Genomic DNA, 25111 nt, shown 5'->3' on the forward strand with positions numbered 1-25111 from the left:
AATGAAATGAATTGTGCAAAACACGCGCTCCTGTTTCATACTACTTCGTTTATTTACCTTCATGCTGAAGGCTTCACGTGACGAAAAATTGAGCGGCGAAACCAGGTGATAGGACGGTATCGTCAGTCAGTGGAAATGATAAATGTGGTCAAATGATAAAGCCGGTCGGCTCTGGCTGGACATTTCGTGGAACTGTTCGCAGCCGATCGGTTGCAACCCAGCGATGTTTCCCGGCAGCTTGCGGTACACGCTGGTCGGGTTCTCCGACTCGCTCGACTGGAAGCCCCTGAATTTCGTGAAGCCGATCCCGCTGAACAGAGTGTGCAGCTTATGCGGGCTCGTGCGACCGGTTACCGCGCTGCTACTGTGCGGCCATGTACTCTGTGACCGCTGCTGCGAACAGGGCGTGGTGGACGACGATCATCACTGCCCACTGGAAGGTGGCCGCTGTTCGAAGGACGACGTCGAATGGAGGCGATTTCCTGCTGGCAACCTGCTGAAGAGAGACGTGAGTGAGCAGAAGCGAAAACGCCTTGAGCAATAGACACCTGTCCGCATAGAATTCATACGACTCGTCGTACGACTGGCGGCAGTACCGCAAGCTCATCCAACAAGGCTTTCTACGAATCAGTGACCGCCTGACGAGACATCTTTACGATGCGTTGACGGCCAAATTGGAACAGTTTGCGGCACATGCCTCCAAAATCTAAGGCGGGACAAGTACTTGCCACTTCCAGTGGCCAAGGCGTTTTGATGTGGAACGAGCGTCTATTTTCCACCATACCTGACATAGTACCCGCTCGTCAAAGCCGCCCAATCCCCGGGACAATGCGCCGGTAAAACATGACTGATTCAAATATTAGACGCTAGTGGTAAAACTTGTCCGAAAGTTCTTGCACCAGCAGATGGCTCGGTTAGTCGTACGAGGGGTCAAGTAGAATGACTGAATATACTGTTCGTACAACACGCGGACTCTACCCGTGTACTTAGGTTTAGGTGCACGTTAAGGAACCCCTGGTGGTCTAAATTATTCTGGTGACACCCACTACGGCGTGCCTTTATTCAAATCGTGGTGTTGACTCGTAACATGTCATAATCTTTTTTTAATGGGCGCAACTAAACGTTTCGTTCAATGACTTTTTAACGGAACCAGGTCAGCATTGACGCTTCTCACACTAGCGTTGTGCACGGACGGATCTGGGTTCCTGGTAAGAAGCTGTGTGCGCTCTACATCCCTTGGTGCAAACCGCATGTTTCAAGGGAACATAAATTTACAGCTAAATACATCTAATCATTGCGTTGGGTGCTGACTAGTTTTCTGTCGGTATCGTATCTGCAACCTTTGCAATTCGACACCTGTAACGCCGCTGCCCGCGTTCCTCATAGCATCAGTCTATTGACACTCGTAGCATCTGCCATAAGTTCATAAGCGCCTAAAGCAGCTGCAAACGTGGTGGTGCCATGGGCATCTGAATGGTGGCGAGTACACGGATTACTACATGATTCACGCTTGTCTTCTCACTAATTTTTCAGTTGGAAATTTGCTGAATTTCAGCGTAGTATTGCATTTGATGTAAATGCTGCACTTCGTAACGATAACGTATACGCGAAGAATTACCTCGCCTTGCGCTTCGAAATGTAGAAATACGAAGATGTTATAAATAACGCAACGCCAAAGAATGAAGCACAAAGCCAAATTGAATAAGACGCTTCAAGCACAAAAAGTAAATTCATGTGGTGTATATGATTTCCATGGTACCTCAAGAATCGCAAAACGAGTGTTCTTTCTACTAATTCTGTAAAACCTCCGTGGTATCTGCGAAGGCCCTGTTCTAGTACGTAGTAGGAGTTCTTGCATGCTGCGTCATGGCATGTCAACTTTGCATATTCTCATTGAGCGACGACCTCAAGTGAGGAGCAGACCTGGCTATTGCTTTCAATGTTTCACCTTCGGGCAAAACTGCTCATGTTATAAAACTAGGCCATATAATTATTGACGACGCAGCCTATGGTTCACATTTCCCGTTTAGCTTGAACTGAGTTGAGACATATTCACAAGAACGCGAAGTGTCGACTTGATTTTGCGCTGCGGTTGTCAATTCGTTCTGTCACTTCCGGTGCACTGTCGTGCGCCCGCTCTACTTATCCTTATCCGCCGTCGTACATATTGGTTGCTCAAAGCACGATGCCCCGTGCCCCGAAGGCGGCACCATTGGTTCACTCGAATGCTTTGCACCGGGTGTTGCTAGTCACTAGGAAACAAAATGCGAATCCCGCGCACTGTTCGAATCGATGTAAACGAAGCTTGCATGCTGTTTGCTTTCATTGATGATAACTGACGATAAGCAGTGTAAGATAAGCGGCGAATGTGTAATTTCTTCAGCGTTTAGTCCGATACGGGAGTAGCGAGTTGGTGTTAAACATTACTTTCGCGGTCTGCACCCCGTTTCGCTTCGTAGCGAAGACGCTCCTGTTCCGCGCTACCCTTCTTTCACGCCTGGCTGTCCTCGACGCTGAGTGCATGCTTTGGAGCCATTTTGTTGGCGCGTGCTTATGTGCTCCTTCTGCAACTTGGTCCTTCTGCATACGTGGCCAGCATGCTATTGAGACACCAGGTCCAAAAGCTCTCTTCAGGCTACGGACGATTGTAACGTTTACACTATCACAGCCCAGCACGCAGCCACCACAGCCGAGCAACTCCATTGTCGTCGGAAAGGGAGGAAAGCACACCACGTGCCATACGCAGAAACTCTAAAAACGCTACCGCTCGGCGCCGGGCGGGATGCACGGATGCGAACGACATCTGGTAGTGTTGCAAGAAACCCAGCTGCGTGCGTGAACAAGGCCACAGCAACTGCAGCAGCGTCCGGAAAGTTGGGAGAAGAGGCAAAGAAAGCTTAGCTATAAAAAAGCCGGCAGATCCCATGCCCTCTGGGAATCGATGCTATGCGAAGCCGTGTGCAGGGAGCCTACCAAGTTAACGAAACGACTGTGAGAGTACCAAGACGTAGGTGGCTGTTTCATCACTTACATGACACACGTCATGATATTCATGTGATGGCGGATTACTTATGTTCGTCATACACTTTTGAAATACTATGCGAATTTCCGTACATACCAAGACGCAGGCGGCTGTTTCATGACTTACGTGATACGTATATCGTGACATTCACGTGATGACCTATTATTTATATTTGTCATACACTGTCACACTATGCCAATTTTGGTACATACGAAGTTACCAATACGACCACGAGAGCACCAAAACGTAGGTGGCCGGATATATACCGTCAAAGTGGCAAATATTCGCCAAGATATGCGTCGCATTCAAGTCTTCCCACCACGGATAATGCGCAGCTAATTCTCGTCATTACCACTTTGTGTAAATATCTGCAGAAAGGTGACAGCAATCCAAAACGTACCGGACACTACGTGGGGACAGCTTTTAACAGTTTACAGGGCCTTCTAAACAAATTTGAGGGACAGCATGTAAAGGTGACCGTTTCTTAAGTAATGCTTGCCGGCTTCACTTCAAAAGGCAGCAGACTTCTTTTTTTCACCCTATCTCAGTTGACTGGGTCCCGCCTAATCTGCTAAGTTTTCAAGGTATCTGTTAACGCGACTGGAGGCGTAGTAATGCGTTTTATGCCTGTATTGAAGGCATCCTTGTAGAACTTAATAATTTGCGATGAGAACACTTGAACAGATTAGGAAACATGTTAGGGGCCATGTGCCAGAAAATTTCGAAACGTTTGTACAAAAGATAAGCTGTTTGTGCAAATTGCCATAGCCTGTTCGAACACGTTTTATAAAATGCTCATGAAGTTTCGCTCGTCCCCGTTCCAAGTCAGTGGTAGTTGCTATTGTCCCATCGCAATTGCCCCGTGACTTTGGCGTTGCGTTTCTAATCTCCAGTTGGCAGCTGTGATCCCGGCCGCGACCACTGCATTCCGATGGCGGCGAAAATGCAAGAACGCTCGTGAAGGGTGCATTGCGTGCAAGTTGAACAGGTCCAGGTTGTCGAAATTATACGCCGTGCCGTCATATTTACATCGTGCCTGTGGCACATAAAACCCGGTAAATATGTTTTATTGTCTGCTTGGCAAGTAATGGGGGGCGTGTGAAAAACGTCTATCACGGAAAAGAAAAATAGATACGATCGAAAGCATACCGCACGTTTACAACGGCGCATGAACAATCCGGAGCATTGTACAACCAATATTCAACACATTCGTAACCCACCTGAAATAGAAAATGGTGACGATTTGAAATAATTTTCGAGTTTTAGGAAAGCAGTTGAAAGGTCAAATATTTGCATAATATGGTGGAAGCGGTTCGTATGAAGCCTGATGATTATATTGTTTGCGCGCACGAGAGGTCGAATTCCTTAGTGTGAGCTGAAGCATCTTGATGTGAATATTGTACAGATTGAACACTGACCGCTTCGACAACTTTGTGGCATTTTAGATGGACTTGAAAACAAAATCAGGCGTGGAATGTGGCCAAACAACCCTGAAACTTCCGATTCACTGCGCAGATACGGTATTGAATATGAATTTAGCAGAAAGAGCGTTGGCACGTCGCGCCCTGAAAGAATTCCTAGTATTGGAAGTAAAAAGAGTGGCATAAACAGACTGATCATTTCACGAGTCTAAAGCTCTATAAAAAAACAGAACTCTTTACCCATCCGTGCAAGCTCAGACTTTGGATTATCTTTGAGTGATGACTATTCTGCTCATGCACGTGATAAAATGCACTTAAGGGAACGTCGAAAAGCGGACAACAGCAGGCTGGCTTTGATGTAAAACATCTGCGCTAATAATTTCCCGTAAAGCTTCCGCACGGAGCACCAGTACGCAGGACGTCGTTGGAAGGCGGTCCTGGCGCTTTCAAAAGAGAAAACTTCAGTTCTCCTGTTGGTCCACGCGGTCAATTAGCGCCGTTTGAATAGTTGGCGAACTGGACGCCTTATCAGTTAACTTTGATATCCGATGTCGATATCCGTGCTAACTTTCAAATCAGTTATCACGGATATCGACATCGAGTAGTAACGTTGGTTTGATGATTTAGATGTGTTCCAGAGTTATTTTCAAGCATATTGCAAAGTAAACGTAATGATAGCTTGCTGAGTTCCGGTAACATGAAGCATCGCCGTAGACATACACGAAGGACAGAAACACAGCGTTCAGCCTTGTTTATCTCTTCTGTTCCCCTTTGGCGCTGTATTATACGTACCGCAAATATGACGATGTCCAATTTTCGAACATGACATTGGGGTTTGCAATCATCAAAACATATTTTTCATGAGCGTAATAAACGTATACAGCTTGCGCACAGTATTCTCCAAACAACACTTTTAAAGACATTCAACAGGTGATCAAAATATGATGTTGAATTTGTGACGAAACATCATGGATACATAAAAAATAAAAGTGCTCCGCGTCGTACCGACTCGAAGGTTACCTTGAATTTCCATACTTTTTGTCATCGAACATTTAAACATTGCAAGATGTTGTAGCCTATCTCAACGCACTTCTGCAATACTTCTATTGCGACGTGCAAGGCAAGACCGGCAAATATGAAGTTGTTCATAATTTTTTTATAGGTACACTCTAAAAATTTTCACACCCTTATTGGTGTAATGCGGGTGTATTAATCTTTTCACCCTTGTAAACACCCTTTAAACACCCTTTTTTAACGGAAAAGGGTGTTCAACAAGAAAACACTCTTAGAACACCCCAGCCTTTCTAATTTACACCCTAATTATAAGGGAGTAAGTGAACAAGCTTACAGTATATGATAAATGAACATTGCCAGTTAAGGCGTTGATATTGGCTATACATGAAACGCGCGCTACCTGCGCTTGAATCAGGTAGCTGGAATGATTAGATCGGGGCATCTAGGCAGCAGCGTACTGGCTCCGAACAGCAGTCAAAAATGAAGTTTCCCACGAATGTTGATATCGAACGGATGACACTAACGCGCAGACTTTGTATAGCCAGATATCTGCAAAAGGCTTCATATGATCAATGGCAAAAAAATTTACAATGCTATCACTGAATACTTAAAGGTGTGCAACCAGTTAGACTGAGAATGGTTAGGAGTGAAGGCTAACGGTAAATAGCTCACCAACTTACGGTTTGTAGATGACATTCGCATACTCAGCAACGCTGCAGACTATTTGCAACAAACGTTTGAGGACCTTGGCGAAGAAAGTGTAAGAGTCTGATTGAGAGTTAGTATGCAGAAGAGAAAGGTAATGTTCCGCAGCCTGGCGAGAGATCGAATGTCATGGTCGGCAGTCAGCCTCTGGAACCTAAGCAGAAATACGTTTATTGAGGTTAATTACTCGCAGGGGCCTCTGATGAAAGAAATTAACAAAAAAAAAATTAGCTGGAGAGCTTACGGCAGGCATTACTAAATCATGACCAGGGAGCTTACTGCTAATCATTGCTTTCTACCGTTACTAACGTATGGGGCCGAAACTTGGAAGTTACCAAAGAAGCTTGGGACGACGTTGAGGACCGCGCAACGAGCGATGGAATGAAAATTATTAGGCATGGCGATAATAGACTGGAAGACAGCGATGTGGATTAGAGAGCGAACGGGGATAGCTGATATTCTGGTTGACATTAAACGAAGAAGTCGTGCTGGGCATACATTGCAAAGCGTAAGGGAGAGAACTGCTGGTCTATTGGAGTTGCAGAATGGGTGCTAAGGGAAGGGAAGCACAGTCGAGAACGGCAGAGAATAATGTTGACGTGATGGAATTGGGAAACTTAAAGACACGTGGAACCAGTTGCACAAGACAGGGGTATTGGAGATCGCTGGAGAAGCTTTCGTCCTGCGATGGACGTCAAAATAAGCTGATGATGATGATGATAATGTGACGACATCCATGCCAGCTTCGCGGCATGTCATTCATGTTATGTCATGCATGCGTGTCATGCACGTTCGGATAGCTCGATTTACGTCGATTGCGGGGGGGGGGGGGGGGGGAGGGGGCGGAGGAGTAACGGCGTGGCCAAGTGGGGCACGCCGGGTACTTGTAAGGCACACTAACAGTAAATTTTTTGCTACTATGGCAATGGCCCCGCTCCTTCCTCCTCCACGGTCAATTGGGACCCCCCCCCCCCCCTTCACACGCAAAAATTTTCTGGCTACGCCACTGTGGGGAGGGGGTGTAAGATTGCTCTAGACCCCTCCCCCTAACTTGTCAACGGAAACGGGGGAGGGGAGGGCAGCTGCCGCCGGGCCGCAAACCTTAGGCAGCCAAATTACCGGCTGCATTTCCCTTTGGACGTGAATACTGCTCTAATGTCATTACACTGTAGGATTCGTGGCAGTTCGAGGGCATGCGACAATAAAAAAAAACATACAGCCGTCAGCAAGGCTTAGCTTGAGCAGATCTTTGGGAGCTGGGCAAGACTCTCACAAAAAAAAAAGCTTGGCACCCCTCTTACATGCATTGTCAACTCTGGGTCACCGCTGACTGCACATTTCCGGTAAAAAAAAATCACACAGGAACTCCTCTCGGATTTGTCTAAGTATGTGTAAGCATTGTGACTCTTCCTCATCTACACGCAGTCCATGTCGTTATTAATGTTATGAGACTTGATCCGACGACTATAAGCGACAGCGCTGCGGCGACACGAACTGCTGAGGTCGGCGGCGCCAAGTGAATGGTGCAAGCAAAGTACTGCAGGTGGCGGGGCCAGGTGCGCTGGTGAAGTTCCGTTCGTTTTGAGCCGTTATCGCTCTTTAGCCCTTCTCATCCGCGTCGAACCATTATCAACCGTTCTCCGGCGGCGGCTGCTTGTGGCCCGGCCACGCGAACCGTATCTTGAAAGCGAACAGCATTGTGGACAGAGTGTGCCCACTGCTGAAAACTTCGCGCGCTGTGTTCTCACCGTTTACTTCGCTTTGAAAATAGACGCGGGTACACCTATCTTGAAAGTGATCTGCGAAAAGCGCATAGTGCGGCATGAGCTGAAAGCTTCGTGAGCGCAGTGTTCTCGCCGCTTCGGTCGCGTTGAAGCGAGAGCTAGCACGAAGGTCAATTCACTCGCTGCTGCGGGTTCTATTTTGAAAGATATCGTGCGGTACGGAATGACGGACGGATGGTTTTTCTTGTTGGGTAAGTATAGAATGCTTACGTTATAAAAAAAAAAAAATCGCCGGGTTCGCGAATTTCGCGATAACAACCAACACCAACCTACTCCCCCGCCCCCCGCTGAGCGATGCCGTCTTGATCGCCCCCTCCCAACCCCGGGAAAAGGGACACTACCTCTCTATCTCAGTTGAAGAAACGATGATGAAACGTTAACAACGACAAGAACGACATTTCCTAACGAGTTGTCTTATGGCCTCTGAGATTCGCGCGCGAAGCTGGCGCGCGCGAACCTGGGAGGCCATTATTGGCCGCTTAATAGCACAAAAAGACAAAAAGATAATGCCAAACGACACAGTTAAAAATTCAAACAACGTACTGATCTTAGCTATACTGTTTGGGGAAAAGAAATAAAAGAATACACAGCCGTAACACACGCCACTAAAGCCACCACCGCCGGCATAACGCGGAACCGACAGTTGGCAACATTGCTTCATCCGCTTCGTCCCTCCGTGGCTTCGTCTCTGCAACGAGAGCCGCCATCCTTTCGCGCCGGCCGTTTTGTCATAGTTCTGTTTTTCTGCAAGTCCGTGCACGCAGCTCATCGGTAGTTGCACGGGTGCACGGCGTCGCATTGCGACCTGCGGCATTTTCTCGTGTTCGTGCAATCGGTGTGAAACATGTCGCATGTGAAATATTTGATTGAAGTGCCTCACGTCCAAGTCAAGCCGCCGTACGAGTGTATGGCTGTGTGCCCCGTTCTCGGAAGCGTCGACGGGTTTCCGGCATGCGGATTTCAGGTACGTGCAAATGCGTTTCGCCCTCGTATTCAGCTCCGGAGCGAAGCGTGCAATATTTCATGTGAAAGATGCAGTGACCGTCATCATGTGTGAATTTCGAGCGGCAAACGAGAACTGTGGCACTTAGCGCATACCGCGGCTGCTAAGTCAGCGTGGGAATTGTTTTACGTTATCGTAATATGTTGCTGTCAGTCTAATCTGCCGCTTGTGGACAGCTAGCCCATTGACTTTTGCTTGTGGCAGCGATCGGTATATAAATGGAAGCGGTAATAATTTTCCAGAGCAGACAGTTGTATCGCTCGATGTTTGGTCGTGTTCCATGGCGTTATGAAAGCTAGAAAACTAACTGGCTTGATCGTGCTTAGTTCCAACTCCAAAGGGCGTAACGTTGGCGCTGTATATGTTTGTTTTCCGTGCCGCGAGTACCACTTTCATGCTTTTGTTGCATGAGAGTGGTAGCTGCTGCATGCCGTCTGGGCAGAATACAATAAAAGCTTATTTCCTCACTTTCATACGTATACAATGTGACGTAACAAAATTTCCAGCGTTTTATTCGGAGCGTAAATATCCAGTATAGTTTAGGAAGAAACTCTAATTCTGTCTTAGCTTAGTAGGCGTGAAACAAGTGAAACTCTCATTCCTTTTTGAATTGTTCGCCCAAACCGCACCGCCCGCAGATGCGTCATCGGGTAATTGACAGTAGCTTCGCTACGTGAGTTGTTTTATGCGCCAATATTGCCCGGTTAAGTATCCTGTTAATTTATGCCGACGCTCGTTCATCTTGATTTTAAGCGATTACTATCCCCGAGTACCGGACGATGCCAAACTTGTTGCGAGGTGTAGCAAACGCGGGAAATTCAAACTAGCGTGGCTGCAAGTTCCTGTTTTTACGTTTCTTGCATTCAAAGCCAACAGACACAGTATCACTGATTTATTTCCATTTCTGCTGTACTTGATCAATCAAATGTGACAACTGCATTTGCTCTTTAATGTTCTCCATTTACTGTGTATTCAGCTTGGCTGCCAGAAAATGCTTGAATTTTTTGCAGTATCCAAGTGACGAAATATTTCACTGACGGCCGTCTGTGAAACACGCAAGATGACAAAACTGATAGCAAAATGATGAGATGTTTTTTTTTATAGCGTTTGGACTCGACTTTTGGTGAGGATGTCGATCGACCTTGGGCCTGGTGACAGCACACCCGACATGGCCAAAGTGCAGCCTATCAGTTTAGTGCCCCCGAATGGAGCATCAGCATCGGAAAATGAAGCAGAGCCAGGTAGGGGCAATTTTTATTTTGGAACAGAATACTGACAGCTGCCTCTTTTTTTTAAGAACTAGATAACTTATTTACAAACCAATCCTTTCTCTTTGTGCAGCCTACATAGAATTGTTTTTTGCTTGTTATACAGATCTTCAGAAAGCAGTTCTTCTGAACCCTTTTTGCATGCACAAATGAATAAAGAGGAGTGCACTTTCTGAAGAAATTGGTGCATTGAAATGTGCGTTCAACACACAATGAGATGCAAAATAACCAACAACTATAAAGCGGTAAAAAAAACAAGTTTGAAACATGTTCTAACATCATAGCCCGCCTTGGCATACGGATCTAAATATAACAGCAACAGAGGTGCATGCAGAGAAGTGTTTGTAAATGTTTGCGAGATATGTACATTGTCTAAGAAATTGTTTTTATTTACTCGGAGCTTCTTGGTGCCATGGCAGTGCAGTAAAAGCTCAAAATGATGCCCCTGCTCCTAATAAAGCAACATTAGATTTTAAAATTAAATTATGGGCTTTTACATTCCAAAGTCACAACCTGAAGTTTTGGGAACCTGGCCTTCTTTAATGTACACCTGAATCTAAGTGCATAAGCGTTATTGCATTTTACCCCCATTGGAGGGCAGCTGCCATTGCCTAGATTGAAGCTGGGACCAGCATGACTGAGCAGCATGGCATCATAGTAAGTGGGCTATAACACCAGGTCAAAATGAGAAATACTGCTTAGAGCTACCAACTTCTTGGCTCACAAGCACTTTGCACTAAGTTAAAGGAGTATGGAGTACTGACAGCAACCGTTTATGTACCAATTTCTTTTTAGGCTGACTCCATTATTAAGGTGCGAAGCTTCAATTAGTCAAAACCAGCCTAAACTACAGAACCAGCTCAAAACACGCACCATGTATAGCTGGATTTGGAAATGAAAATGGAGTCAATTCATGTCGCCGAAAATGGAGGTGGCAGTCACACTATTCATGCATTTTGCCTAAAACATAGTCAATTATAATTAATCAATTTCTAAAATATTTTTTTTGAAAAGTTTTTTTCAAGCATGAAAGGAGGAGCCAAATGGTGTTCAGGTGCACGAGGGGCTAGTTGCACAGCACTTCTTGCATGTATTCACTGGCTTCTTTCAAGCTTGAAAAAAAAAATTGTTGCACCTATTGAGCAGTAGAAAGCTGGATTGGGAATTTTTCAGGATGCTCTACAATTTTCACACTGACACTTTCGCTTTGAATATAATATTTGAGCAGTTAAATAATCGTTAATAACTAATTACCTAATTAGGAAAAATGCAAGAATTGGTTTCACTTCCTCAAAACGATGGCAAACGTCATTACATTGGTGCTGTCCAGCTACGTGGCACTTGTACATATTTAAAGCTTGCACATGTCACACAGACCACCTGGTAATTACAAGGCATATATAGAAGTGGCTAAGTTGTGTGAGCCAGCCATGTGTAGCGAATCATGAGAAACAGCCATGTTTCTTTGACTTAAGGGCATGATAAGATTTACATGCTCGACACCTTGTATCAGTGTGTTCTAGGCCTGTTCGTAGTTTAGCTGCTACATAAACAATACTTCTCCACGTGTAAGCTCATATGCATCTTTCATGTACATTGCCTCGTGTGTCCAAAATAAACCATCCTCGCGCTTCCTTCATTAAGACTTCATCTGTTGCTGTGCTAAATTTTTAACATGCAACTGCACCAATTTTCATCTAGTTCTCATATTTCCTCGTTTTTTGGTGGCTTTATTTCTGAACAAGTTGTTTTCGTTAAACCCTGTTGCACACAGCAGTACACAGCATTTCTGCCTAGAGTGGGAATTTTTTTTTTTTCAGATTGACATTAATACACCTTGCCTGGGCAATGTAAGGCATTCTACATAACACGGCCCTGCAATAATGTTTTATATTGCATTCCAGCATCATGTAAAAGCTGTTTACTTACCAGATTAGAATATGTATAAGTGTTTGAAGTAACAGAACTGGAAGAAGCCAACAGATAATGAGGCCAAGGAAAGCATAAAGGAACATGTTTCAAGTTTTTTATATGAAGTATAGAAATGATGAATTCTGGGTAAATGAAAGTGGATTAAAAGATATCCACCTGTGGGTGGGGAACGAACCCATAACCTTCACATTACGCAAGTGATATACTAACCACTGTGGTACTACGGCCGCGTTCGAGCGTCGACAATCTGAGGGGCCATTGTGGACGGTTGAATGCTGCCTCGGTGGCACAGTGGTTAATGCATCGCATGCGTAATGCAAAGGCTGTAGGTTCGTTCTCCCCCCATGCCTGGTTTTTTTACCATTTTCGTTTCCCTTTATCATTTCTACATTTAAATAGAAAATTACAAATAAGTTTCCACGTGCCTTTCCTGGCATCTTCCAGCTGTGATTCAGAAAAATTTTGACCCTCAGTATCCTTTCTTCTCGTTTGGAAGAACAGGAGCTTCATTTGAAAAATAATGAATTCACCTTGTTCAGCATCTCAATGTGGTCTCAAATCTTATCACAGCATGTGTATTACTAAGTGAAGCTTTTGTAAAGATGATGATATAGCATGGGACCTAATTAGTAGCCTTTGTGTACAGATATATGACTAGTCTAATAAATAGGAGGATTTTAAGAAGCACTTCTAACACGGTCTGATCATGTGTTTAAAGAAGCTAATCTAGCATGATTTCAGGCATAACTGTTGCCCCTGAAGAATATTTGAATCATCTGCATTGGCATTGTTTTTAGAGAGCACCAATACTGCTTTGATTGAAGTAGCCTTGTGGAACATGAAGCATCGCTTGCTGAGTCAAGGAAATATTATCTGCATATATGAGGTGCATGTGTCATATGCTCGAATGCTGTTTAAAGGCTGCTAATAAGAAAATTACTTCACTTGCCTTCCAGAGATTGTTTCAGTAGTCTATGCTACTCGATCATAAACAATTTACCAGAGTGAACATTCATCACAGTTGGCTTTGCAATGTTTATGCAAAATACCACAAATGCCTACTAGACATGTGGCTGCACTAAAACTTGGAATTATTGACCAGTAAGATTTATAGGACAGAAAAACTTAGTTTATTACTCCAAAACAAAATGCCAGGCACTTCGGTTATTTCTGCCATAAGAGTTTCTTACAGTAATTACTAGAGAGAACTCTGGCGCTGCAGTCGTACCACCATGGGAATGGTGGGAAGCACATGAATTTGTCTGATATTCGAGCTTGTGAATTCAAACGTTCTTGTGGCTTCGTATATTATACGCTATATAAATCTTATTGTCGATTTCAGCGCAGTCTATACTCTTCGAAGTGCAGAAGACGGCGCCAACACGCACAATTGCTATTAATTGCAACGATTGAGCTTGTCCAGGTGGCCAAATTGAAAGGCGCCAAGCGTCTCAAGGCACTGGTATGCCCGCGATAAATTCATCAGGGCGTTGCACTCGCTTGTCGTTACATGCCTTCGTGGCTTAATGGTTTCAATATCAGACTTCTGTTCTAGAGTTCCTGTGTTTGAATCCTGTCATCGGACGATTTTAATGTTTATTTATTTATTACACAGTATTTGACAAAGTCACAAAGCCGTTTGAAGCCAAACAGATGAAGTTTAGGCAAATCCATGTACTTCCCATAATTTCCATGCTGGTGAAGCCGTTCTTGTTTGATCTTCTGTAGACACTAACGTCAGAGTTCCCTCTAGTAATTATTGTATGAAACTGATTTCTGCACCTCGCTCGTGCAGAAGCGGCACCACACCCGTTGCGTAAACATGCACTACCTTTCGGCCAAGTGTGGGGAATGCTGTGAACTCGCCCTGTACAAAGCCTGCACTAAGTAAAACAAATCACAACGTGCAGTTGCTGCCACGTTGAACTGGTGTAATGAGTAGTGAAATGCAGCACCTCCTGAACTAGTTCAGAAAGTGCAGGTTAATCAAGTGGAGATTATATAGTAACAGAAGTTGAGTGATTCTGCATTACATTCGCGAAATATACTTCATGATACTTTTCCATTTATTTCCTCAGTTATTAAGAATCCCTTTTGCATTGTTGGACGAAACTACAGAATGCCAACATATTTTCTAGCATTCACTGGTAGCAAACATGTAAAAACTTGTTCTAGTTTCTGGATTGCCGCTTTAACCATTAACCCCCAAGTTAATTCCGGAAAAATGTACCAAATTTTCCAAATTTTTTACGTACTCAATTTTTGGGTGTCATTCTCATTCTAAAAATATATTACTTCATTGGTCTCTGGTTAGAAATAACAAAAATAAGAGCTGCTCTTGAGGGCAGCTTTCCCTCAATGCCGACTGTAACTCATCTTTGACAATAACAGCAGCATAACATCGGGCAGAAAGAGTGTGACTCGTCATTGGCGATATTGGTACTACCTGCAGTCACTAGTACAGCTTGGGATCAAGGGTTAAAGGTTGCGACTTCGTTGCTGCCCAATTTTAATTCTGCAGCTGTTAAACTTGGGTGTAGTGTGTGTATGCGTGTGCATGCATTAAAATGACTTCACGCTAGAGCAAAGCAACTGTAGCGCAGAGAGGCATTAGTCATCTTTATATATTTACTTTGTAAAGATGCGCTAAGTTTATCTTTTGCAGTATAGACTTCGCGCTCTTTTGCCAAAGATGCCCTTGTGCTACTAAAACCTATCAATTAATTAGCTTTTTGCAGTAGCAGGTGCTTATTCCTTTTTCAGGATCGGTGTGTGAGTTTTAATTTGTTTTTCTTGAACTGTGCGATTCCGACTCACAGGACTGCATGTCATCTGAGGTGTTCCTTTTTCAGTCAAGAATGTTGAGGTTTTGTTTGTGAAACTCGATTTCTTGCCTCAAACGAGCTTGTACAAACTGACCAAGCTGATAATTCTACCTGCTCATATGTGAAATATGTTGCGGTTATGAATCCTCATAATGAATGACACATAGCATAAACATTTTATCTATTAAAACAATTTAATGAAATTTTTCATGTCTTTCGTGTTCGTGTTCACTTCTCTACTCTCGTGTCCTGTCTGCATGCCTCACCTCTCTTTTTGCATATTAAATATTATATAAACTTAACCATGCTTTTTTACCACAATGCAGGGGGAAAAGGTTCCGGTAATACCATGCATTCAGTATGGTGGCCCAGACTTGTATGCAAGCAACCTGCTTCACGTGGACCAAGAACTACTCTGCAGTGTCTCGCAGACTTCCATGCGAAGCCCTCAACATTCTCGTCTCAGTGGAATGGCTGCTCATCTATCTGCGTGTCCATCACCAAGAGGGGCCAGTTGTAAAGCTCCTGTACCCGTTTAAGAAAGCTTAATGATTTTTTAGTTTTCACGGTTGGCCGTAGAATCTTACCATTTTTGATGTTTCTAACATTTTTACTTGGAACAAAGTGGTGCAATAACTTTAAACCAGTGTAATGTATTTAAGTGATGCTCACTGTAATGTCTATCTGGTTTTGTTAGTGTTTAAGAAATTTCAATGTCTGATCAGGCAACAGCATTTGAATTCATCGTGGCTCGTTTCAATGAGCTGCTAGGAAATAAGACGCAAAACTTATCACCCGCCAGTTGTAGCATTTTTTTTCATGACTACAGTATACACGTTTCAAAAGATGGAAAGTGGGAGAAAAAAGCCTCAAGAACATAATCATCCTAGGATTGTCATGTCCTTACAACTCTGCAATGACTAATGCCTCATACATCTTGGGAGCACATTGGTCGCAATGCCTACAGGTATACTTGATAAGAGAATAGCTTGCACCCAGATGTGCCACACAGTTGATGGCTGATGGCTTTTGTTTGTCGACTTCATGTTACTACTATGTATTCAATATTCATTTAGATGTAAAGGACACTACAGACACTGAAGTACCAAATGGCACTTGCATTTCAGGGGACAAAGTGCCCAGCATACCTGTCACAAAACGTGTTCTAGGGGCTACCTTGCCTCTATAGGTAAATCGACACCAGATGCTCTGTGTATAGTGTAATCAGTGTACTTGTCTGGAGTGCTTGAAAGATGTGCTACGGGCTGTACTGGCACTGTCTGAAGATAATGCATGGTTCTAGAAAGCCTGCAGCTGAGCATCTGCCACCATACTGAATGAACTGTACTGATTTATTGTGTTGATGTTGAAATTTAGGAGCTGCAATGAATAGTTGTAAATATGGCAGCGTTGCCAAACTAAAGCACGAATTACACACCTCGACTCACACAATGCACTCTGAAAGTTTTGCTACGTGGTATCTGTGTTTGCAGCCTGACCTTATGGCACCTTTACGAGCAATGGCAGGTGATTGCAGCTGCTGAGGCTTTATCAACTGGCAAGTTGAAAAAAGAATGCTGTGCCACCAGTGTGGCTGCACATTCCAAGATGCAAGCTATCTTGAACCAGGTGTTCGGCAGACAGTACATGTGCAGCCAAAACATGGTGTTTGAGCCCTATAGGCAACTAGGGTTCACAACTGCCCACAAGTGTGCTGTCATAACAGAAAGTTGAGAACAAGCAGCATTTTTAACGGTGTTCGAAACATTAGTGCAAGTCATTCTTTCACCAAGGCTGGTAATCATGCATATGTAACAAGAACAGGGCATTTGTTACACACAAGGGGTCATGTGTCAAGTTTAATTAGATCAGTAATCTATGAGATGGATTTATAAAAAGTATACCTTTTGTTCCTCAGTGGTCTCTTGGAGAGATGACCATTTTCGGCAGTTTAGTTTTGACTTTTTATGTCTCGATTTGGTGTGCATATTTCAACTATAGCTAACAGTCAGTGCTCTGTCCTGCCCAGTTTTTATGTTGTCTTTGTGATATTTGCAATATTTTGCAGTTGAGCTGCAAAATATTGTCTATACTATTATATATTGTCTATGCAAGTATATGTCTTTACTATTACTAGTTTTCATGTTCAACTTTTGTGCAGTGCTCACTAGTTATTACTAGCCATGTTTTGTTCACATATGCTCTTGGATTGTTGCGCGAAGTGACACAGACACAGACTGCAAGCAGACAGGACGAGCGCTAACTTTCAGCTAACTATATGTATAATATATATATATATATATATAGGTGATTGCAAAAGAACGCAGCATAACATGACAAGGTATGAAGACATCAGTTAAACATATCAGGAAGTAGGGAAGTCAAAAAAGGAAACAACAAAAAGACACTACTTCAGATTAACACACGTGTTGTGAAGATACTGAAATTCGCATTCTAACAGGCAAAGATGTATGGCTAACGCAAGTCTCTCCTTATCTTTTAATGTGGAATGCCTCGATTATTTCCCGTGTGGTTTGACATTTGTGTCTCGAAAGAATTTTTGTGTCTTCAAACAAAGGTTTACAACCGCACTTGAAACAATGTGACGCTAGATGTGAAGGATTAGGATTTTAAAGTGAATGTGTTCTTTTAGTCTAATATTAATGCACCTGCCGCTCTGTACAATGTAAGTCTTCGCGCACTTGAGAGGAATCTGATAAAGTATACCAGTGTTACAAGGCACAAAAAGGGACACATGTCTAACGCCGCAATCATCTTTTCTCTTTGGCCACCATGTTCAAGTTTCCTATTTATCATAGGCACATGATAGACAACTTGCGGGGCCAAGAAAACTTCATTCAAGTCATATCTATTGGCCACGTTCCATAAACCATGGGATAATCTATGTACATAGGGCACCACAGCAAACTTTTTTTTTCTGTTTTTCTTGTTTCTTAGCCTGGCCTTTTACCCATATTAAAAGCTTTTCGCAGGTTAGTGATAATAAATGCACAGGATAACTAGCCTTCTCGAGCCTATCTATTTGTTGTGAAAAACTGTTTCATATCGTGTCGACATGACTAGCTTATTCAGCTCCTAAGTTTGCCATTACTAATCATGTCCACACAATATGAAACAGTTTTTCACAACAAATAGATAGAGAGGCATTCCACATTAAAAGATTAGGAGAGACTTGCGTTAGCCATGCATCTTTGTCTCTGTTAGGATGCGAATTTCAGTATCTTCACAACACGTGTGTTAAACTGAAGTAGCCTTTTTGATGTTTCCTTTTTTTACTTCCTTACTTCCTGATATGTTTAACTGATGTCTTCATACCTTGTCATGTTCTTATGCTGCGGTTTTTGCAGTCACCTATATATATATATATATATATATATATATATATATAATATGTTCGTTTCAGTAAAAATTTAGTTGAAAGTTAGCGCTCATCCTGTCTGCTTCTAGTCTGTGTCCGTGTCACTTCGCGCTACAATCCAAGATCATGTTACTGTACATACACACTCAGACTTGTTCTTACTTATGTGACCGGTTATTTTTGTACTTTATAATAAGATGCAGTGCTTTTCGAAGGAAAACGTGATAGTTCGTAGTGAGGTTATTTAAAAAAAGCTGTTCTGCTTAAAATTTAATTGAGCAAGCCTGTGCCATTATTCGGTGCTTATGTCTTTGTATTGGTATGGTTTTACTCCTTCTCGTCCTTTTTAATTTTAAAATGTGCAAACATTATTATGTTGCCATTTCCCTTTAATGAAATAATAAATACTTTTCTTCTGACATTTCGTCACAGATTTTACAATGATTTTGTTCAATTAGGTAACCTTAGACCAGCTGATTGTTATTCTGGTAGCTTAACTTACAATGCCTGTGGGATATTCACTGCAAGCACATGGTGAAAAATAAACTAAATTATTGGGTATAAGCAGGTCACTGGCAGTAAGTGGAGCATACATATATTTCAGGAAATAGTGCATGCTTATATATTGAACAGCATGCACAGCTACACACGCTGTTTTGTTCGTAAATGCTGAAACATTATTCTAAGTGGAAGCGCTTTGTTGCACTTTGTTCTTTGGCTTTCAGTGCTACCTTTAAGTCACATATGTGAAAGTACTAGTAGAAGCATCCCGTGGAGATAAATGACAACTTTGATGAATAGAGGTATAAAATATGTGCTTAAAACGGCAAAAAACTGCTTGACAGGCAAACGTATGCCAATCCATGCATTGCGTGCGCCCTATTGCATTCAATATGAGCTACAACAACGAGCTGTGGTGTCTTTCCCTCCTGGTCGAGCTGGTGTTGCGAAAATCTTTGACCAAGAAAAGTGGAGGTTTTTAATTTTTCTAACCATGCTTAACCATGCTTTTGGCTGTGCTGTTTCCACGGAGTGATAAGTACTGGTGCACCAAGATGCGGGAGATCCTGTGTCCTTACTGCAGCGCGCGTTGTTATTGCGCTCTGCATCCTGCTGGCAGTGTACAATCACTGCAGAGGAAGATTACGAAAAGCATAGGGTGTGTGCATTGCTGTGATCATGAAACTGAAATTTTTTGCCTGAAAGGGTCGCACGTTATGCTACCACATGACGGACCAGAAGCGCAATATGACGACGCCTCACAGATTCTGGCTCATACTGAACAAGGTAGTACCATAGCTAAGGCTAGGCAGCATTTACAACAGCTAGTCTGCCCATTAACTACATGGCTGTAGTGAACGCTAAAATACTTGCAGGGATAACACCCTTTTGGAAGGGTATTGTCCATGCTACACCCATATTGAAAGGGTGGTGTCTGTGTTACACCCCATATAGAAAGGGTGTTGTTTGTTTTACACCCATAGGCAAGGTGACGTCATATTAACACCCCTTCTTTTGCGGGGTGTTAATTTGCGCCGCTTTGCTTGGGGTGTAGCAATACACCCAAAAAGGGTGTCACCCATGGGACAAGTCATTTACACCCTTAAGGGTGTTAAAATTTTTACAGTAGATATTCGACGGCTATTAGAACATCCACTGTCCGCCACCCTCAAGAGGCGCACGATGAAGAAAGTGCCTTCGCGTTGGTTAATTAATAAATACTCACGCAGAAACTCATCGGGGAGTCGTCTAAGTATGCGCAATCATTGTGCCACTCGCTCATCTTCACCCAGGCAGATGTCAACATCAATGTTGTAAAACTTGATACGACCAGAATGAACGACTGCGCTGCGGCGACTCGAACTGCTGCGGACAGTGGTGCAAAGTGAATTAACGAGGCAAGAAAGCTGCTGCAGGTGGGGCCGTCAGGCACGTTGATGACGTTCCGATTATGAAAAGCCGTTATTGCTCTTTAGTCCTTTATCCATCCGCGTCGAGCCATTATCAACCGTGATCAACAGTACTCCGGCGGCGACTGCGTATAGCCCGGCCGTGCTGGTCCTCTCTTGAAAGCGAGCTGCGATGCGGACAGAGTGCGCCGATCACTGATAGCTTCGTGTGCGTTCCATGGCTTCTCGCCGCTTAGTTCTCGGTGAAACGAGAGGCAGCATGAAGGTAAATTCGCTCGCTTCTGCGGTCCCTATATTTAAAGCGATCGTCTTATGTGACGGTCTTAGGGGTTTCCTCCTTGGGTATGCATAGAAATGCATACGAATTTGAAACTGTTTCGATAAAACAGAAAGACGCCACCCGGCTTAGTGAATATACACACGTGGAGACCATCGTTCGGTTTCCTGGAGTTTCCAAGTATCGCTTGTTGGAGATGTCGCAATTCTTGTCCTTACGCCGGTTTATTCGAAGACACGGACACTACTTGCACAAGGAGTAGAAATAGATCGTAAATTTATTTTCACTTCCTCTAATTACCTTCTCAATTGATTACATTACGGCACATATTGCTATTGACGAATTTAAGCAAGTGAGTTTGCAAGAGGTACGTATGCACTTGAGATTAATCTCCACGATGACACCAGTTATGAGATATTTCCCCAAGTGTGGAACAAGACACGTGGGTGTTCCAGTTATTTTTATGATTCAATGAATAAAAAAGTGTAACAATAAAATGTGTAACAATGGCGCATTTTTACGGCGAGTTTCATGCTGCATGTCTCCAAAGCCGTATAATGCTGGAAATTATGTCTGAGTGGTTACGCCTTGGAACCTTGCAGGCTAAAATTCGTAAATTGCAATATGTGCCGCAAAAGAAAGTTAGTTTGTTTCTTAATTAGCTGAATAGATGTTTAGATTTTTTACGCATGCAGTATCCGCCTCCCCGGATAATCAAAAAAATTAAATTATGGGGTTTAACGTGCCAAAACCACTTCCTGATTATGAGGCACGCCGTAGTGGAGGACTCCAGAAATTTCGACCACCCGGGGTTCTTTAACATGCACCTAAATCTAACTACGCGGGTGTTATCGCATTTCGCCCCCATCGAAATGCGGCCGCCATGGCCGGGATTCGATCCCGCGACCTCGTGCTCAGGAGCCTAACACCATAGCCACTGAGCAACCACGGCGCGTCCGGATAATCGAGCTCGTGGACTAAATATAAAGGCACGCAATTCTTTGATTTAAGCTTTGCTAAGCCAAATCCGCAATATGTAACTGACCATATTAAACTCTACAGCAGCACCAATCCAATATGAAAGAAAAAAAAAACTAGGTTTCAAAAAGTGTGCAGCCAAAGCGCCAGCATCCCCTTATAAGAAAGCAAAATTCGCTTTCATATTCCGCAGTTTCCAACTGCGAGAGCTTTCAGGAATCATTGACGAAATGAATAATATGCTATATCTTATAGCATGTCAGTATAATTCCATATCATCTGCATTCATGTCTTCCCATAGACCTTCTTCACCGCTTCTTTTTACTTACTTTCGCGCTTAGAAAGTATTTAAATACTTTTGCAATCTTGCAAGGTAGAGGGGAAAAAATGTTTTTTTTTCATACTTAGTTAAGCTTTGAAGATTGCCCAAAAAATACGGCCCCTCTTCCTGCGAGTTCGGGTGTCTCTAGTGAGAAATATCGCAATGTTTGTTTTAGTTGGAGTGAATTGTCTGAGGTCAAAAACTCCGGTTGGCTGGAAATTTTTACTCTCTTTCGTAAACGTTCATATCAGTTTAATGTTAAAATAATGTTGCATATATGCAAAAGTGCGCGTTCTGTTGTCATGGGAGAAGCTTCGCCTAATATGATATTATCCACCAATATGCAGGTGTACTGCTGGAACAAGCAATTTGGATGTGAAGCCGTCATGCCTGCGTCGCATGTCTACAAGCACTTTCTGACTGAATGCACCCACCACACGACCTTTTGTGCAAGATGTTCTAATGCGGTTTTGTACAATAGTATTAGCGCCCACATTTCTCACTGTAGGACTAGGGCCATATCGAGTGCTTCAGAGAAGCCGCAAGGACCGATTGATCGAGACGGATTGACAACGACCACAGCGACCCAACAATCTCCAGAAAATTTGGTGGCTGAAATCAACGTCGCTTTGCACAGTATTCTGAGTGAAAGCAACGCACACAGCGACGCACTGAACGATCTGTCTAGGAAAATGAACGTTCTGATAGACGTTGTGACTAAGGAATCCCGAGGGGCAGCTACACTAACTGGTGAATTTCTAGCACGAAATGCTGTTCAGTTCAGCGAGATAAACAAATTACTGAAACAGTGCTTGGTGGCTTCGAACAGTGGTCTAGAAGAAATTGTTCGGAAGCTCGCTGCAATAAAGAACACAATGAGCAAGGCGGAACATGCAACTCAACGCGAACGCGCTGTGGTGGCCAAGGCAGCGTCTCAAGTTGGCGCAATGCAAATGGAAGGTAACGAGAGTAGTCAAGAAATATTGCGCTTAACAGAAAAGGTGATGGCGCACAGTTCAGTCTTGCTTAACTTGTACACTTTTGTTGTACCAGGAGTGAGCGCACTAAAGCGAGATGCCCTCGATGAAGGTGAGGCAACGTTTGAATGCGACAGGGTATACCTACGCGGCTACTCCATCTCGCCAGGAGTTTGCCTCAGGAAGCACAAAGACTCGCTTTCGCTGTATATCCTCATTTTTATTCACAAAGGCGCACTCGATGACTTTGTCGAGTGGCCCTTCCGTTATTCCGTCAAGCTAAGCGTAATACATCCAGTTTCCCGTGTCAGGCGCGAGATTTGCTGTAAATTTTCGAAGGAGAATTTGCCGTTTCTGCAGAAACCGGTGGAATCTAGCAACAAAGCAGTTTTCTCAAAACAAGCGTCGCTTTCCTTGAGCGATCTGGAGCGAGACAACTACGTTTCGGACGACAAGCTACAATGCCGATGGAACATTGTCTGAGGTTCAATGTGGTGCTCAGGGGTGCTGTGACACCGAGTTGTGCGGGATGCCCTGCTGGACGGGAGGGGGTGGGAGTTCGAGGTGTCCTTTAGAAACATGAGATCTTTTAATACTGTATTAGAAATGACGCTCACCATAATATTGTCGCTGTGCTGCTGTTAGTGTCGACGACGTCATCTGCTTGACCAAATAAATATTTTATTCCGTAATGGCTTTGGTTCTTGGCACATACGGTATACGCATACACATTTACTGAATGAAGTACCACCTCTTTGTCGAATTATATAAGTCACGCGCACAATCTAGACTGGACCCGCGTGTCTTGCGACAGCACAGTGTACTACGAAAATGGCTAAATGCATGCGAATTAAACTGCGGTTCACTTAAGATAATGATAGCTATCGGTATTTCCACAAAACATTTGGTCATAACAGACATGCTTGGACAACGGTGCAGATATAACCTTTAGTAAAATCAGTAAAGAATCGCCGCCCAAACACTCTATACAGATTATTGACCAACGAAGCTGAAACGTGCTGCCCCGATGTTTATCACTGGGTAGATCCCAACTGTTCCTGAAATGGTGGCTTGGTAGGCGGCCGGATCCTCGGTGCGCAGCTACTTCATGCGATCGGCTGCACGTGCGTGGTCTTGTACCCGGCCTCCAGCATCGGCGCAGCGTAGACGAGCTCGTTCGCGGTTCTGCTCACGGCGTTGCTAACCTAACGCTGCCTTCTCCTCAGGAGTCGGCATGACGCATGGCCGATGCATTTCAGAGCCGGAGAGAAACTGCTTCGGCCGCGATCGGCTGCGATGGAGACCAACGACGTCAATATTGGCGCAGCTAATCTGACACCACCTAGGTAGCACAAGGCCTTTTCATTCCTATACATGACGTCAGGTTACCTGACATGACTACCATATAATGAAGTAGGAATACTGCCGTACAGCCAACAGTGATTTTTACGTCACCACTTTCATCATGCCAGCCTTCTCAATGGAAATCTCGGGCCAGGTATTGTGGCGTCATGAATCGGAGTAAACAGGCCTTGCGCTATCTAGGTGGTGTTGGGTAGTCGCGCACTTCCATTCTTTTTTTTTTTTACATGCGCATGGGGTTGTTACGGAGGAGTTTTCCGCATACAGGCGACCAGCATAGGGACGGAAGGACGAAGCGGCTAGCCATATACAGCTTTGCTGTAAATGTTCGACGGTTCAGCCAGCGAGGCTTCGACGGGCAATACAGATTCTTTTAATGTCTTCAGAATTCCATTCCTACTTTGGTCATATTGAGCCTAGTCTCTTACGACCTCGTGTTCATGATTCTGTCATCGTCTTTGTCATACCGTCAGTTCAGCTTCGTCATCCGACTCTCATCATGCCGTCATCCTAAGGTCATTGCCTCTTGAATCGACGAATTGGCCGAAGTTGCATACAAGATTTGACCCCTAGGTGTGTCCTCGTGGTCATGATGTTGTCATAATCTTTGTGCCGTCATTCCTGATTCGTCGTCCCACTATCGTAAAGCAGTCTTCACCAGCCATCGCCTATAACAGCCCGATAATTCAATTAAAATTTAACACTTCTCCCACGCCAGTAAAAGCAAACTGCATACCACGCTTCGCTTACATCGTTTCCCACAGTGCATGGGATCCACCACTTTTATAGCGAAGCTGCTAAGGGCTAGTTCCCCCAGGATCATGTCCGTGTGTAGACCCAAAATTCCAAAGATAGTGCAATGCCAGGCCGACCCCCGGAGGACGTGAAGCAGGCGTTAAGCATTCCTCATACGTGCCTCGATCCCGAACATA

General features: G+C 43.9%; 1 protein-coding gene across 1 annotated transcript; it reads left to right on the forward strand.

Annotated features, from left to right (window-relative positions):
* On the forward strand, positions 1–23509 carry LOC126538751 (TNF receptor-associated factor 6-A-like). The gene is made up of 2 exons (XM_050185486.3): positions 1–508; positions 22188–23509. Exons 1-2 carry the CDS (start codon positions 143–145, stop codon positions 23298–23300), a joined length of 1479 nt encoding a protein of 492 aa, XP_050041443.2. The 5' UTR covers positions 1–142; the 3' UTR covers positions 23301–23509.
* The last annotated feature ends 1602 nt before the right edge of the window (positions 23510–25111 follow it).

Source organism: Dermacentor andersoni, chromosome 8, assembly GCF_023375885.2.
Source record: "Dermacentor andersoni chromosome 8, qqDerAnde1_hic_scaffold, whole genome shotgun sequence".
Taxonomy (NCBI): domain Eukaryota; kingdom Metazoa; phylum Arthropoda; class Arachnida; order Ixodida; family Ixodidae; genus Dermacentor; species Dermacentor andersoni.